This window comes from Aotus nancymaae, unplaced genomic scaffold, assembly GCF_030222135.1.
Source record: "Aotus nancymaae isolate 86718 unplaced genomic scaffold, 86718_ANA_hifiasm-v0.15.2.pri h1tg000002l, whole genome shotgun sequence".
In the NCBI taxonomy this organism is placed as follows: Eukaryota; Metazoa; Chordata; class Mammalia; order Primates; family Aotidae; genus Aotus; species Aotus nancymaae.
Window position 1 is genome coordinate 54,674,404 of NW_026988413.1, and position 12,977 is coordinate 54,687,380.

At 36.2% G+C, this 12,977-nt stretch overlaps 1 protein-coding gene and 1 pseudogene across 3 annotated transcripts in view; both read left to right on the forward strand.

The window, feature by feature from the left end:
• Positions 1-6,974, forward strand: part of RELN (reelin) — a 527,812-nt gene extending 520,838 nt beyond the window's left edge. For 2 of the 3 annotated variants that reach the window (XM_021673089.2, XM_064374717.1), the window contains 2 exons: positions 276-411; positions 5,856-5,944. In XM_021673089.2, the coding sequence (XP_021528764.2) occupies positions 276-405 (130 nt within the window). In that variant the 3' untranslated portion in view covers positions 406-411; positions 5,856-5,944. Of the gene's footprint in view, positions 1-275; positions 412-5,855 lie in introns of all 3 variants that reach the window. The other variant, XM_021673084.2, reaches the window with a different exon arrangement.
• A 2,682-nt stretch (positions 6,975-9,656) lies between these two features.
• On the forward strand, positions 9,657-9,784 carry LOC135274604 (U4 spliceosomal RNA; annotated as a pseudogene).
• Positions 9,785-12,977: the final 3,193 nt, after the last annotated feature.

Genomic DNA, 12,977 nt, shown 5'->3' on the forward strand with positions numbered 1-12,977 from the left:
TCTGTATTTTTCAAAGCCTGTTCCTTAATATATTCAGGAATTAGCATTTCCTAAATGTAAAATAATTGAAAAATCAGATTTAAAAATTGTAGTTTAAATTAATGTAATATTTATAATTTATATGCAACATTTATGCCAAATGTAGTACTACAGCTACATGTACCTTAACATATGGTTATGAGCAAATACTGCATGTTGCATTACATAGAAAAGTATATGTACGTATCGGGTATAGAAGAATAAGAAATAACTTCTTTAATTTTTATTTTCAAAAGAGATGAAAAATCCTATATTGCGTCTAAACCTGGTCAGACTTTTATGACTAATCACAGTGCTGCATGCATTGAAAGGCATTTTTTAACTTGTGTTATATTTCATTATTTGCTGTCATTGGTTTTCCACTAGAGTAAGGTAAGTCCTTCTTACTAAATCTGGGGAACTGTTTACTAATAGTTTCATCAGTGTCACCAAACTTAACTGAGAAATTTTGTAAAACACCTTTGCAAGTGGAAAAAAAAAATCTATGAACACAGTTATAAATGATACTGGTATATACTGGAACATTTGAAACTTATATCCATGTAAATTCAGAGTCAGTCGACTTGAGATAAGTCCCTAATATATACAATATTGGGCACAACAGCATAGACCAGACTGCTAGTCAGCATTTCATCACAGGGCAACAGATTTGACTTAGATTCTCCTCTGTGCTTGACACTGTATGCTGCCCTTGAAGTGCTCACGGTTGATAAATTTGTTATCAGGAGCAAGGGAAATAGAAATGTGTGCAAAAGATCTAGGGACTCTGATTAAATGTAATGTCTTCCAAAAGGCCATGAGGGTGCTTTGACTTACCAATTCTCCTCTAAGTTAATAACTGAATTGGCAGATGTATTATGTGTTCATAAGACTTACGAGTTCTAGATCTTGTCCTTAGGTAAGATTGGCCACTTTTAATGTATACTTATATTTGTCTTCTGAGATACTTTAAAACTTAAGAAGGCAAAATGCTTATAATTTATCAAACATCAATATATAGTGCTAGAAGTTTTCGTTTAATCCTTACCTCTCCCTGAGGTGCACATTATTGGATGTTATTCTCATTCTCATTTAGCAGAGAAAAGAAACATAAAATCTTCAGTATGTGTGAGCTATTTGTGCCTGCACTTACTTGTGCATAGCCTTCCTGAAAATGCATAACCTTTGAAGTCAAATGGTGGCATTCTCTATGCAGAGGCGTTTCAGTGATAGTTTGAATGGCAGCTTCCCATCTTATGCTCACCAATATTTCCCTCTAAGATATGTTGAACAGTCTACTGGATTCTTAAGTCTGCATATTTATATAAACCATTATTTGTTGTACCATATGTTTTGAAGGTAAATTAATTACTGGCAAGTAAAAATGCCTAAATTTCTATGTGCTCAAATTAGTATCAGTTCTCTAACTCCTCCATTTTCCGTAGAATCCATTAAAAGATCAGTTGAATGTTTTCATAATAATACATGAGCTAAGATTTTATCTCCATTGAAGAGTAACAGTTCAAAAGAGCACAGAATTAGTAGTTATTCAAAGATCATGCAATAGCCATATTTCCTCTGCAGAAACAAGGAAATATTTTATAATTCCATATGCCATCCGAGTCCCTAAACTCTCTTGGCAATGATGGAAATTTAAATTATCATTTTCAAGAAGACTTTGTTGTTCATTCTCCCTTCTTTCAATGACTAACTCATAATAGAAGAATTTTAAAATGGACCTAGTTCTCTCCACAACCAAAGCAAATTGATATGTCACGTGGCATAGCTGATGTGCCTTGGGACAAACATAACCTGCTTTTATTGAACTTAAAATAAAAATTACTTTCTCCAGTAATTGCAGTGAATAAATAAGTATTTACAACTTCATTTTACTTCTTATTATTTCAGTTATAAGGTTCTATAGCTGTACATCTACCTGTATCAAAAAGAAAAATAGGCTCACAGATCTAAGTAAAAAATGAGTAAATATAAGATAAGCTTGTTAAAAATCCCCCTAATACCCAATGCTGTAAGTTAGACATTTTAGAAGGCATAGTAACGGTTAGTAACCATGTCAATCTATTGAATAGTCTTAAAGGCAGACAGCATTTTGGTATAGCTTGCCATAGTGCTTGATTTTAAAAGGCTTATAAACCGAAAAATCCACTTCATTACATTCCAACCTAACTGACTCAAAAGATTTTTATACTTCACATACCAAACTACCAGTTAGTTTCAAGGATACTTTGATAGTGTGGCTTTTTTGTTTGCTATTGAGATACAGTCTTGCTCTGTCACCCAGGCTGGAGTTCAGTGGTGTGATATTGGCTCACTGCAATCTCCACTTTCTAGGTTCAAGCAATTCTCCAGCCTCAGCCTCCCGAGTAGCTGGGACTACAGCGTGTGCCACTACGCCCAGCTAATTTTTTGTATTTTTAGTAGAGACAGCGTTTCACTGTGTTAGCCAGGATGGTCTCGATCTCCTGACCTTGTGATCCGCCCGCCTCAGCCTCCCAAAGTGCTGAGACTACAGACGTGAGCCACCGCGCCCAGCCACCATTTTTAATGTGACTATGTGAACACTAGGCATCTATAGCAAGTCCATTACTGCATGCATATCAACATTCTTGGGAATCCAAAGATATGATACTGATACATAAACTTATTCAAAATTAAAGAGCATCCAGGCCAGCCACAGTGGCCATGCTTATATAATCCCAGAACTTTTGGGAGGCCAAGGCAAGAGGATCACTTGAGGCCAGGAGTTTGAGACCAGCCTAGTCAACATAGCAAGACCCTGTCTCTACCAAAAAAATAAAAAATAAATACGAACTATATTAAAAATATTTTAAGAAAGAACATTTAAAAAAAAAAAGAGCATCCAGTGACTCAAAATGTCCCCTAACTTGGTTGTAATCTTCCACCTTGGACTAGTTTTTAGGACACTAAAGATCTGCAACCTGCTACTATTTATTTTCTCACTTTAAAGATGGAGATTTTAAATAAGCTCCATAGTAGGTAAATAATTATATGGAGACATTGCTTTAAAGCTCTTAAGTATGCACATCAAGTTTTGTTAAAACTACATGTTCTTTTTTTCCCATATATAAGGTAACTTTCATGTCAATCTAGGTGGCATTGAGATAACAAAGTATCTTGAGTGTTCTAAGTTTATCTTTTTTTGATGTAAAATATTTTAACTATTTCAAATTCTCTTTGAGTACCTTATATCTTTAAGCATGTTTTTAACAATAATTTTCATTGCTTTAACTTTGCAATTATTCCTTATAGTTAAAGAGTAATGATTTACAACAGGAATCCAATCAGTAAGTCACCATAAGTTCAAAAAACGTGCCTTGACCACCCAGGGGTCAGGCAGGAGGCTCAATGCTATGGTGCGGGGGTGGAGGGAGTTGGGGTCTGGCCCCCATACGAACAGAAGTTTAGTTATGGGGAGCCAAGATATGAACACAAACTCCTTCAAAGCAGGAAATGAGCACTATGACAGTTCAAAGTAGGAAAAAAAGTTCACTTCTGGAGGGAGTAAACAATAAAGAAAATGTAATACTTGTACACGTAGAATCTAAGAAGTAGTGTTGATAACTGGCCAATGAGGTGGGTAGAAAGGACTCAAGGCAAGTTTGAGTAGAGCGGGTCTGTATAGGAACGTAGAAAAAGAAAGGGCAGAATACGATTAAGCGTGAAGAGGACTTGAAATGTCTGCTTAAGTTGGCTTAGCTGTTGCTCCAGAGATAAGAGGATTCTGCACGGTTTTTGAGCAAAGTGAAGGCAGTGTTTGAGGAAAAGTTTACTGAATATGCCAAATCAATTGCATGTACGTGTCGGAAGGTATGCATGCACATTTACACTTATGCATTCAGTTATACTTTCTTAGTATTTCAGGGGTTTCCTTTTAGTGTTTTTTTTTTTTCCACCAAAGGAAAGAATTAAGTTAAGGAGGCTAGTTCAGGGGCCCATAATAGCTCAGGGAAAGAGCTATAAGGGGACCGAGGATGCTGGCAGTAAGACATCAAGTGCCAGTCCCAAGATTTTGTGAATAAAGGAGCAACAGGATAATTTTTCTTGAACATTTGATTAGTTCAATACATTATTTCCTTATTTTTTTTTTGTAACGATATTACATAGGCAGCAGTTAGTACTTATAGAAGCTAATAAATAATGGATAAATTTGTATCATCATTCAGCTATGACATTGAAACTGATCAGCTTAGTTGATACATGTAATATTGTCACATGGAGGGGATGGGATGGGGAGGATAGAAAGCTACCTAAAGACAAAATATTTTTAAAAACCTTTTTCTCTACAGTATCTTCAGGATATATTCTTTGTTTCCATTTTATTGTTTCTAGCTTTTGATATTACTGAAACCTAGGAGGGATGTTATTCGTACCTTATTTTATTTTATAAAATATATATCAATTTGAGGTCCTTTTATCAGTATTTTAGCACAGATGCTATTGCTTTTTGGTTATACATATCTGACAAAATTCAATTTTTGTCTTTTCCTTTGAGATATTTTATTATAAATTTTCTTTTGCAATGATCAAACATATCTTGTTTTAAAGTTGTCTATATTTTACAAGTGCTAGTACAATATACTTAAGTATAATACCTATTATACTAAGTAAAACATCACTTTACACCTTACTAGCATATTGATGATTGATAATGCAGAAGATTATACTGCTCAGACAAAACCTCTCTTTTACCCTAACTCAAATTCATGTCATATTGATCTTCATGTTGGAATCATATCACATGACATTATGTGCATTTTATGTTTTGGTGGAATTAGGGAGAAAAGGCTTTAGGACCATATGAGTATTGCGGAAACTCAATGAATTTGAAAACAACTGATAGGCTCACTCTTATAAACCTCATATTGATGCCACAAATGGATATATTGTCACTCAGGTCAGAGTGTGAGAATATGATCCTTCAGTGATGCTACAGCTCACGATCCTTTTTAAAGGACCATGCCAAAACATTAACAGCTATCACTACTAGTATTGTACAATTTCCTACAGGACCCTGAAATCCATCTTCAGTATTTTTATCAGCTTCACACACAGCATGTATGTATAAATATGTGTAGGTACGTTTGTGGGGGAATATATACATACATATTTATAATTATACATTTGGTTACGGTTTCTTAGTATTTTATGACCTTTTTTCAGTGGATTGTCTCTTTCCTAAGGCTGTGTTTATAAAATATAACCCAGATGCTTATAGCTTGAGGAAGACAAGGGAGTTTAGCATTCTGAGAAAAACTGACATCTGTATTTTGTCCCTTGGGACTGTATGAACTAGGAAGGTCAAGCTGATCCAGCTAACAATCTGTTTCTTTCTTTTTGGTTTTTAAGCTTTAAATAAGAGTGTTTACTAAAGGAACCAAACTATTTTTCCTACTTGTTAAAGATATATTTAAATAAGGTAATGGGTATAGAGCACACTCTCAAATGAAATGTACCCAAGCAAATATTTTCAGGAAGCATTCAAGAATAAAAATCAAAATTCAAAATAGTTTCAGTTTGCTTTTGCTATGAACCAAGAGAATTGGGCATCTTTTCTGGTTGAGAGCTCACTCATGAAAAGACAGGGATTTCTTCAAGGCCAAAGGCAGTGTGTATAGGTCCCAGGCTTTAGTTCCTCTGTCACTGGGTGGTAATGTCAGCATGACCTATTAACCCTGAAAATTTTCAAACAAATATCAGAGTAACTTAGGACCTAGAATAGATTGCACATTCAATGATGGGACTTACATGCTCTTTCTCCTTTCCCTCCCTGCCTCTATCCTGTTTGATATTCACAGCACTCGCAAACAAAATTACATGATGAATTTTTCACGACAACATGGGCTCAGGCACTTCTACAACAGAAGACGAAGGTCACTTAGGCGATACCCATGAAGAATCAAAAAGTTTTCTTTTTCCTTCCAACATGTGATGTGTTGCTCTCCATTCTTTTAAATCTCGCACTGCATCTGATATCAGGAAATCTCTGTGAAGGACTGGGTGATTACCTGAAAGCCCTTCTCAAGACCTAGTGTACACCACTTTCCCACACTGTGAACTAATGACAAGTGACTTATTTGCTCATAAGTAAATGTCTTCATGTTGATGTGTCCGTGGAAGTTGTGATCTGTTGTAATATCAGTTACAGTGGCAGTATTGACAATAAGAAATAGTTTAACAGAAAAATGAAGTTTAAGCACAAAAAAATTTAAGAGATTTTATGTTTAAAATGGCATTTAGCACAGTATTTAACATTCTTGGTCACAAAGCTATTTAAGTGGACTGTATTTCAGCTATGTCTCATATTTTATATTATTAAATTATCATTGTTTGTCCTTTATGTATTCTCTTCTACAGTATAACACATTGAAACTGTATTTACTTGTTAGGTTGTAATATTTTGCTGCTGAATTTGGGGCTACTTATATTCTGCAGAAAATTAATTGAAATACCTATTCAAGAAGATAGTTGTAAAGATTATTGTATCTCCTTTAATATACTCCTTAAAATTGTATGTTGGTTTAGCGTTGTTTTGTGGATAAGAAAAATGCTTGATCCTGAAATATTTTCTACTTTAAATTGTGGATGAAGACCCTGTTTCCCACAAAGAAGTTCCCATTTCTTTGTCTAAAGATTTTTTTAAGTGTTCTGTGGCTGATTTACTAACAGTAACTGCCATTTTGTGTCTGTGATAACAGAGTAATTTGTAAAACAGTGGATGTTTTCTCATTGTGTTTTCTTCGTGGATCGTTTTTTTCTGCGGGTCATATTCATACCTTAGGAGGAAGTTGTATCAACACCAGCAACAGTATAATGGCCCTGTAGCTCTGAACGCTATTCGTGTAACTGAAAGGTTGCGCTCTAGGGTGAACCAAGCTAAAAGCCCATGCTTAAATAAAAATTATGTCCAAAAGCCATTGAAGTTCATTGGTCTTCATTCATTTTTAATTAAATTTTATGTAAGATTTATAAGCCTGGTCAGGTTTGGAAATTATGATGTCAAATATTTGCACCAGTTTTTTGTTTCTTCATTTATAACAGCAATCAAGAAGCCACACTTTCCATTTAGCCATTTTTCTTTATTCATCTTTTTCTGCTAATTACTCTGTAATTACACTAAGAAAAGTCAATAGATAATTCTGACAATGAGTTGACTCCTGAGAATTTTGTTAGCTGCTAATGCTTGTCTCATAACGAGCATTCTTGTGTTCACTGAGTAAATATTTACTGGTGCTATGGGCCAGGCACTGTGCTAAGTAAATGTTGAGGATAAAATGGTGATTGAGACATTTTCCTTTCTTTATTTTAACATCTACAAAATAAAAAAGTATGTTAATATCATTTTTTTTTTTTTAACTTCAAGAGAAGAAAAAAAATGTTAAAACTAGAGGTTTCAGCAATGGCAAACTTTCTCAATACTTTTGACCCCTCTAATGCTGAGCCTAAATACTCCTACAATAAATGAATTAATATTTTAAAGAACAAATACACCCACTGGAGAACAGCACCTCTTAAAACACTTACATGTGAAATAACTGATTTCAGAGGATTCTTCGTACCATAGTCCACTTTAGTCATTTTGTGAATGCAATCCTTCATCAAATATCTATTAAGGGATACCATGTGCCAAGCACGGGAGAGGGCACTAGAGATGGAATAGTGAACAAAAGGAGACGCAATCTCTGCACTAAGGAAAGTCACAGTTAGTGGAGGAGGAAGATAGTTACTAATAATCACATAAATAAACTGATAACTGGGTTAATGCCTCACTAAGCACTAAATATTCTTTTTATAAGCATCTATTAAACATCTACTGTACTAATGTACATTATTTGTGAAACTACCATGAATGAAACATGGTTCTCTTTCTCAATGTGTAGTCTGGACAGAAACTCAGAAATACCAACTAATACATACTAAGAAGAAGGTGTTGCCATAGACGTGTATTTTGGGTCTAATGAGCACAGAAAAGAGAGGGGTCTATAAACATCCAGCCTGGGCAACATAGCGAGACCCTAACTCTAAATAAAACTTGAAATTAGCTGAGCATGCTGGCATGCACTGTAGTTCCAGCTACTCAGGAGGCTGAGGTGGGAGGATCTGGCCTTAACTGAGCCCAGCAAAGTCAAGGCTGCAGTAAGCTGCAGTCCCACCTGGTCGACAGAGCAAGATCCTGTCTTAACAGTAAAAAATAAAAATTAAAAAATTGCAAATGATATCATAGTTAGTGGTGAAAAACTGGTTGCTTTCTCCCTAAATTCAAGAACAAAACATTTCCTTTTACCACTTCTATTCAACATTGTACTAAAAATTCTAGCCAGAGCAGTAAGTTTAGAAAAAGAAAAGGCATCCAGATTGAAAAGTAATGTGTAAAACTGTCTTCATTGGGAAACAACATGATTATGTGCATAGAAAAGCCCACACAATCTATGAAAAGCTACTAGAACTAGTAATTGGGTTTTATAAGATTACAGGATACAAAATCAATATACAAAGATCGACTGTTCTTCTTCATTGTTGATGGGAATGTAAATTAGCATAGCCATTATGAAAACTGGCATAAAAGTTCCTCAAAAAACTAAAAATAGAAGTACCATATGACCAAGTAATACCACTTTAGGGTATATATGGAAAGGAGCTGAAATCATTATGTTGAAGGAACATCTGCACTCCCATGTTCATTGTAGCACTGTTCACAATAGCCAAGACATGGAATCAACCTAAGTGTCCAAAAGTGGATGAATGGATAAAGAAAATGTGGGGCCAGGTGCAATGGCTCACACCTGTAATCCCAGTACTTTAGGAGGCCTAGGCAGACAGATCACTTGAGGCCAGGAGTTCGAGACCAGCGTGGCCAACATAGTGAAACCCTGTTTCTACTAAAACTACAAAAACTAGCCAGGCATGGTGGCAGGTGCCTGTGATCCCAGCTACTCAGGAGGCTGAGGCACAAGAATCACTTGAATCCAGGAGGTGGAGATTGCAGTGAGCCGAGATGGCACCACTACACTCCAGCCTGGGTGACAGAGACTCTGTCTCAAAAAATAAAAGAAGAAAATGTGGTATATATACACAATTCAGCCTTAAAAAGGAAGGAAATCCTGGCATTTGTGACAACTTTTGGATGAATCTGGAGAACATTATGCAAGTAAAGTAAGCCAGACACAGATAGACAAACATTGCATGATCTCATTTATATGTGAAATCTAATAAAGTTGAACTTCTAGAGGTAGAAAGTACACAGAGCAATGGTTACCAGGGGCTGGAGCTGGGGCTGGGGGTAGGGAGGAAAGGAATGGAGAGTTGTTGATCAAAGATACAAAATATCAAATAGACAAGAATAAGAAGTTTTGAGATCTGTTGCACAGCAAAGTGACTACAGTCAATAATAATGTATTGTATATTTCAAAATAACTGTAAATATCCAGTGTCTTACTATGAAAAATGATAGGTAAGTGAGGTGATGGATACATTAACTAGCATGATTTAATCCTGCCACATTGTATACATATATCAAAACATCAAACCCCACAAATGTGTACAATTATGATTTGTCCATCAAAAACAATATTAATAAATTGTTTTAAAAGATCAATTGTAATTTTATGCAGTGGCGGTATCATAGCCAGTGGGATTTATCCAAAGCACAATTGTTGCTAGTTGAAAAGTTCATTGTATTTCTGTATGCTAGCAATGAACAAATGTTTTTTAAAACTCTTCTTAAAGATTTATTAATTTATGTTAAGTGTGAGCCAAGGTAATAGGACAAGTTATTAATATTTAAATGACAGACTAGGCATGGTGGCTCACACTTATATCCCAGCACTTTAGGAGGCTGAGGCAAAAGGATAGCTTGAGCCCGGGAGTTGGAGACCAACCTGAGTAACATAGCGAAATCCCATTTTTCTAAAACTACAAAAAATTACCCAGGCGTGGTGGTATGCACCCGTAGTACTCGGGAGGCTGAGGTAGGAGAATTACCTGAGCCTGGGAAGCAAGGTTGCAGTGAGTTGAGATTGCACCACTGCATTCCAGCCTGGGCAATGAGAGTGAGACCCTCTCTAAAAAAAATAAAAATAAAAATAGTTTTAAAAATTCATGATAGTGGCTACCTCAGGTAGGGGAATAAGATCAGGGAAGTGTATGCAGAAGATCATAGCTCTATCTAAAATGTTTTATTCCTTTTTTAAAAAGAATACAATAATTTTAAGGTTTAAATGAATTGCATTCATACAAAATTGTTTATTGTATTATTCTCTATTCTCATGTGAAGACCTAAATATAGCAAAAAGAATAAGGAGAATATATCAGGCAGACTCAGTGGGAAGATATATTCTAAAAATAAAAGTATACGTGCGAAAACATGAAGTCAGGAACTAGCTTGGCTCCTCAGGGGAGACACGGAGTGTTGGATTTGAGAGGCTTAGAAGAAGCAGCCTGAAAAGATGGGGAGGGGCCCATGTTGCAGGAGTGACAGATGGGGAGTAATTTCTCATTCTAACAAAATTCAGCTTTAACCAGGAGGCATTCATCTAGAAGCTACTGGAGGGTTTTAAGCAGATGACTTTGGGTCACTTTGCTCTGGCGAGGTGTGGAGAATGGTTGGAGTGAGTGAAAAAAAGAAGCTGGGAGACCAGAATTTATAGGTAGTCTTGAGAGGACAGCTAAGGAATATTTTTAAATTGTCTGACAATAATTTTACTAAAGATTCATAATTCTCCAGACTAACTACAAACTGCACACCTACAAAATATAGTAATAAAGACAAAAAGCGACTATGCATGTATGTATTGTTCAGGAAAAAATCAGCAGTTACTAAAAGAATTCCAGTTCAGAGGTGAGAGGGTTTGTCATAATTACTGTGTCTCCCATGTAGTCCTTTGGTTGTTTATGAAAAATAAATGGTTATAGTTTTTTTTAATAATCCAACATGACTGTAAACTGATGCTGTCTTTATAGACATGGGAGATCATGCGAGGACAATGGGGGTGTCTCCACTCTCCAGTGGCCCTTTTACCGTATTCTAATGCCTGGATCCCCTGTCCCACAATTCATGCCAGTGCAGCCAAGAAAGAGAAGATGATGTCTGGAAAATATGACTTTTTATGGAGAGAGTACTGGTAGAAAAATACATGGAGATATATAAGTGAATAATAAAAAGGCACAGAAATGTGTGTAAGAAATATTGCATCATAAACCTAGAAACAGTAAACTAACTTACATCAAAGTTATTACAATAGCCCCGTAATGTTACCAACCATAGAAAGCAGACATAATGAGACCAGTCAGACATTTTTTTAATACCTCTACAATCACCTTAACAGAAACTAAACAGCTCCCTTAAAGGCTAAAGAAGAAACTCAATCACCATTAATTCATATAATTTCTTTCATATGGATACTTTCAGTGATTTCAAGTTGGTTCTTTGCTCTGCCTCTAAATTTCCTAACTGTAATAGAATACTTATTTTCTAGCACGTTCTATATGTGGAGCTTGATGACACAGCAGAGAAGGAAAGCTGTCTTTTGGCGTCCCTCCCTAAGACACACCCTGATATGGTTCGGTTGTGCCCCCACCCAAATCTCATCTTGAATTGTAACAACTCCCACAGTTCCCTCGTGTTGTGGGAAGGACCCGGTGGGAGGTAACTGAATCATGGGGGCAGGTCTTTCCCATGATATTCTCGTGATAGTGAATATGTCCCTCGAGATTCGATGGTTTTAAAAAGGGGATTTTCCCTGCACAAACTCTCTTCTCTTGTCTGCCACCATGTGAAACGTGCCTTTCACCTTCTACCATGATTGTGAGGCCTCCCCAGCCACGTGGAACTGTAAGTCCAGTAAATCACTTTCTTTTGTAAATTGCCCAGTCTCAGTTTTGTCTTTATCAGCAGCGTGTAACCGCATGTAACCAGAAATCTGTTCAAATTCCAACACCATGAAAACCAGCCTTCATCCCCAGTCCTACCGACTAACCAACTATCACATTGGAGACAGAAAGGACAGGCATTTACTTATGGTGGTAGGTATTTACATATCTCACAAAACTTGTTAATATGATTAACAATTACATAATAATATAACTTTCCCTGCAGGATTTGATTTTAGTAAGTAGTGTTAAACTTCCAGAACTATTTCAAGATCCAAAAGAATGAGTTTCTAATGGAGAGACTTTGGGTATTTAGGTAATTGAGGTAAGTATTTTAGCAAAATAGCTTTGTCAATTGCCATGGCAACTGAAGTCTTCCATTTGGATGGATCAGACCCTGAGTTGCTAGCCCCATGACACAAGTTCCAGGGCCCATCTTCCTGTGAGACTTTGACCTACAGGTTAGTCCACTAAATCAGTTTCAAACTCACTGCACACAAATGCTCAGCATTTGGTAGTTTAAATACCTCTGATGGCACATCTGCCCTGCCCTGCTTATGCTACCCTGGTAGGCAAGCTTCTAAAACCAAGAAAACAGACCTGATCCTCAGCTGAAAGAGATGTTGAAGAGCTGTCCAAGCCAGAGATAAACAATGTGTTGGTTACACTATTCCTTGGGTGACACTCTCACCCTAAGTCATTATTACCTCCCATGCTGCTTGGGATTGGGGCAGATCCAGGTTTTGGGGGCTTGAAACTTACACAATTTGGTAGAATCTCTAAGAAAAAAAGACCTCAATATAAGAAATACAAATTAGGTACAAAAGTGAATATTTAAAATGAGAAAAGAAATCGCAACGTTACAATTTTATAAATATTGAAAAATTGATGAATATCATAAATATTATCTGGAATGGTCAGACTTCATCAAGAAAAGATGGATTAGAAACCAAAGATGTCTGGGAGGCTGAGGTGGGAGGATCACTTGAGGTCAGGAGTTAAAGACTAGCCTGGCCAATGTGGTGCAACTCTGTCTCTACTGAAAAAAAAAA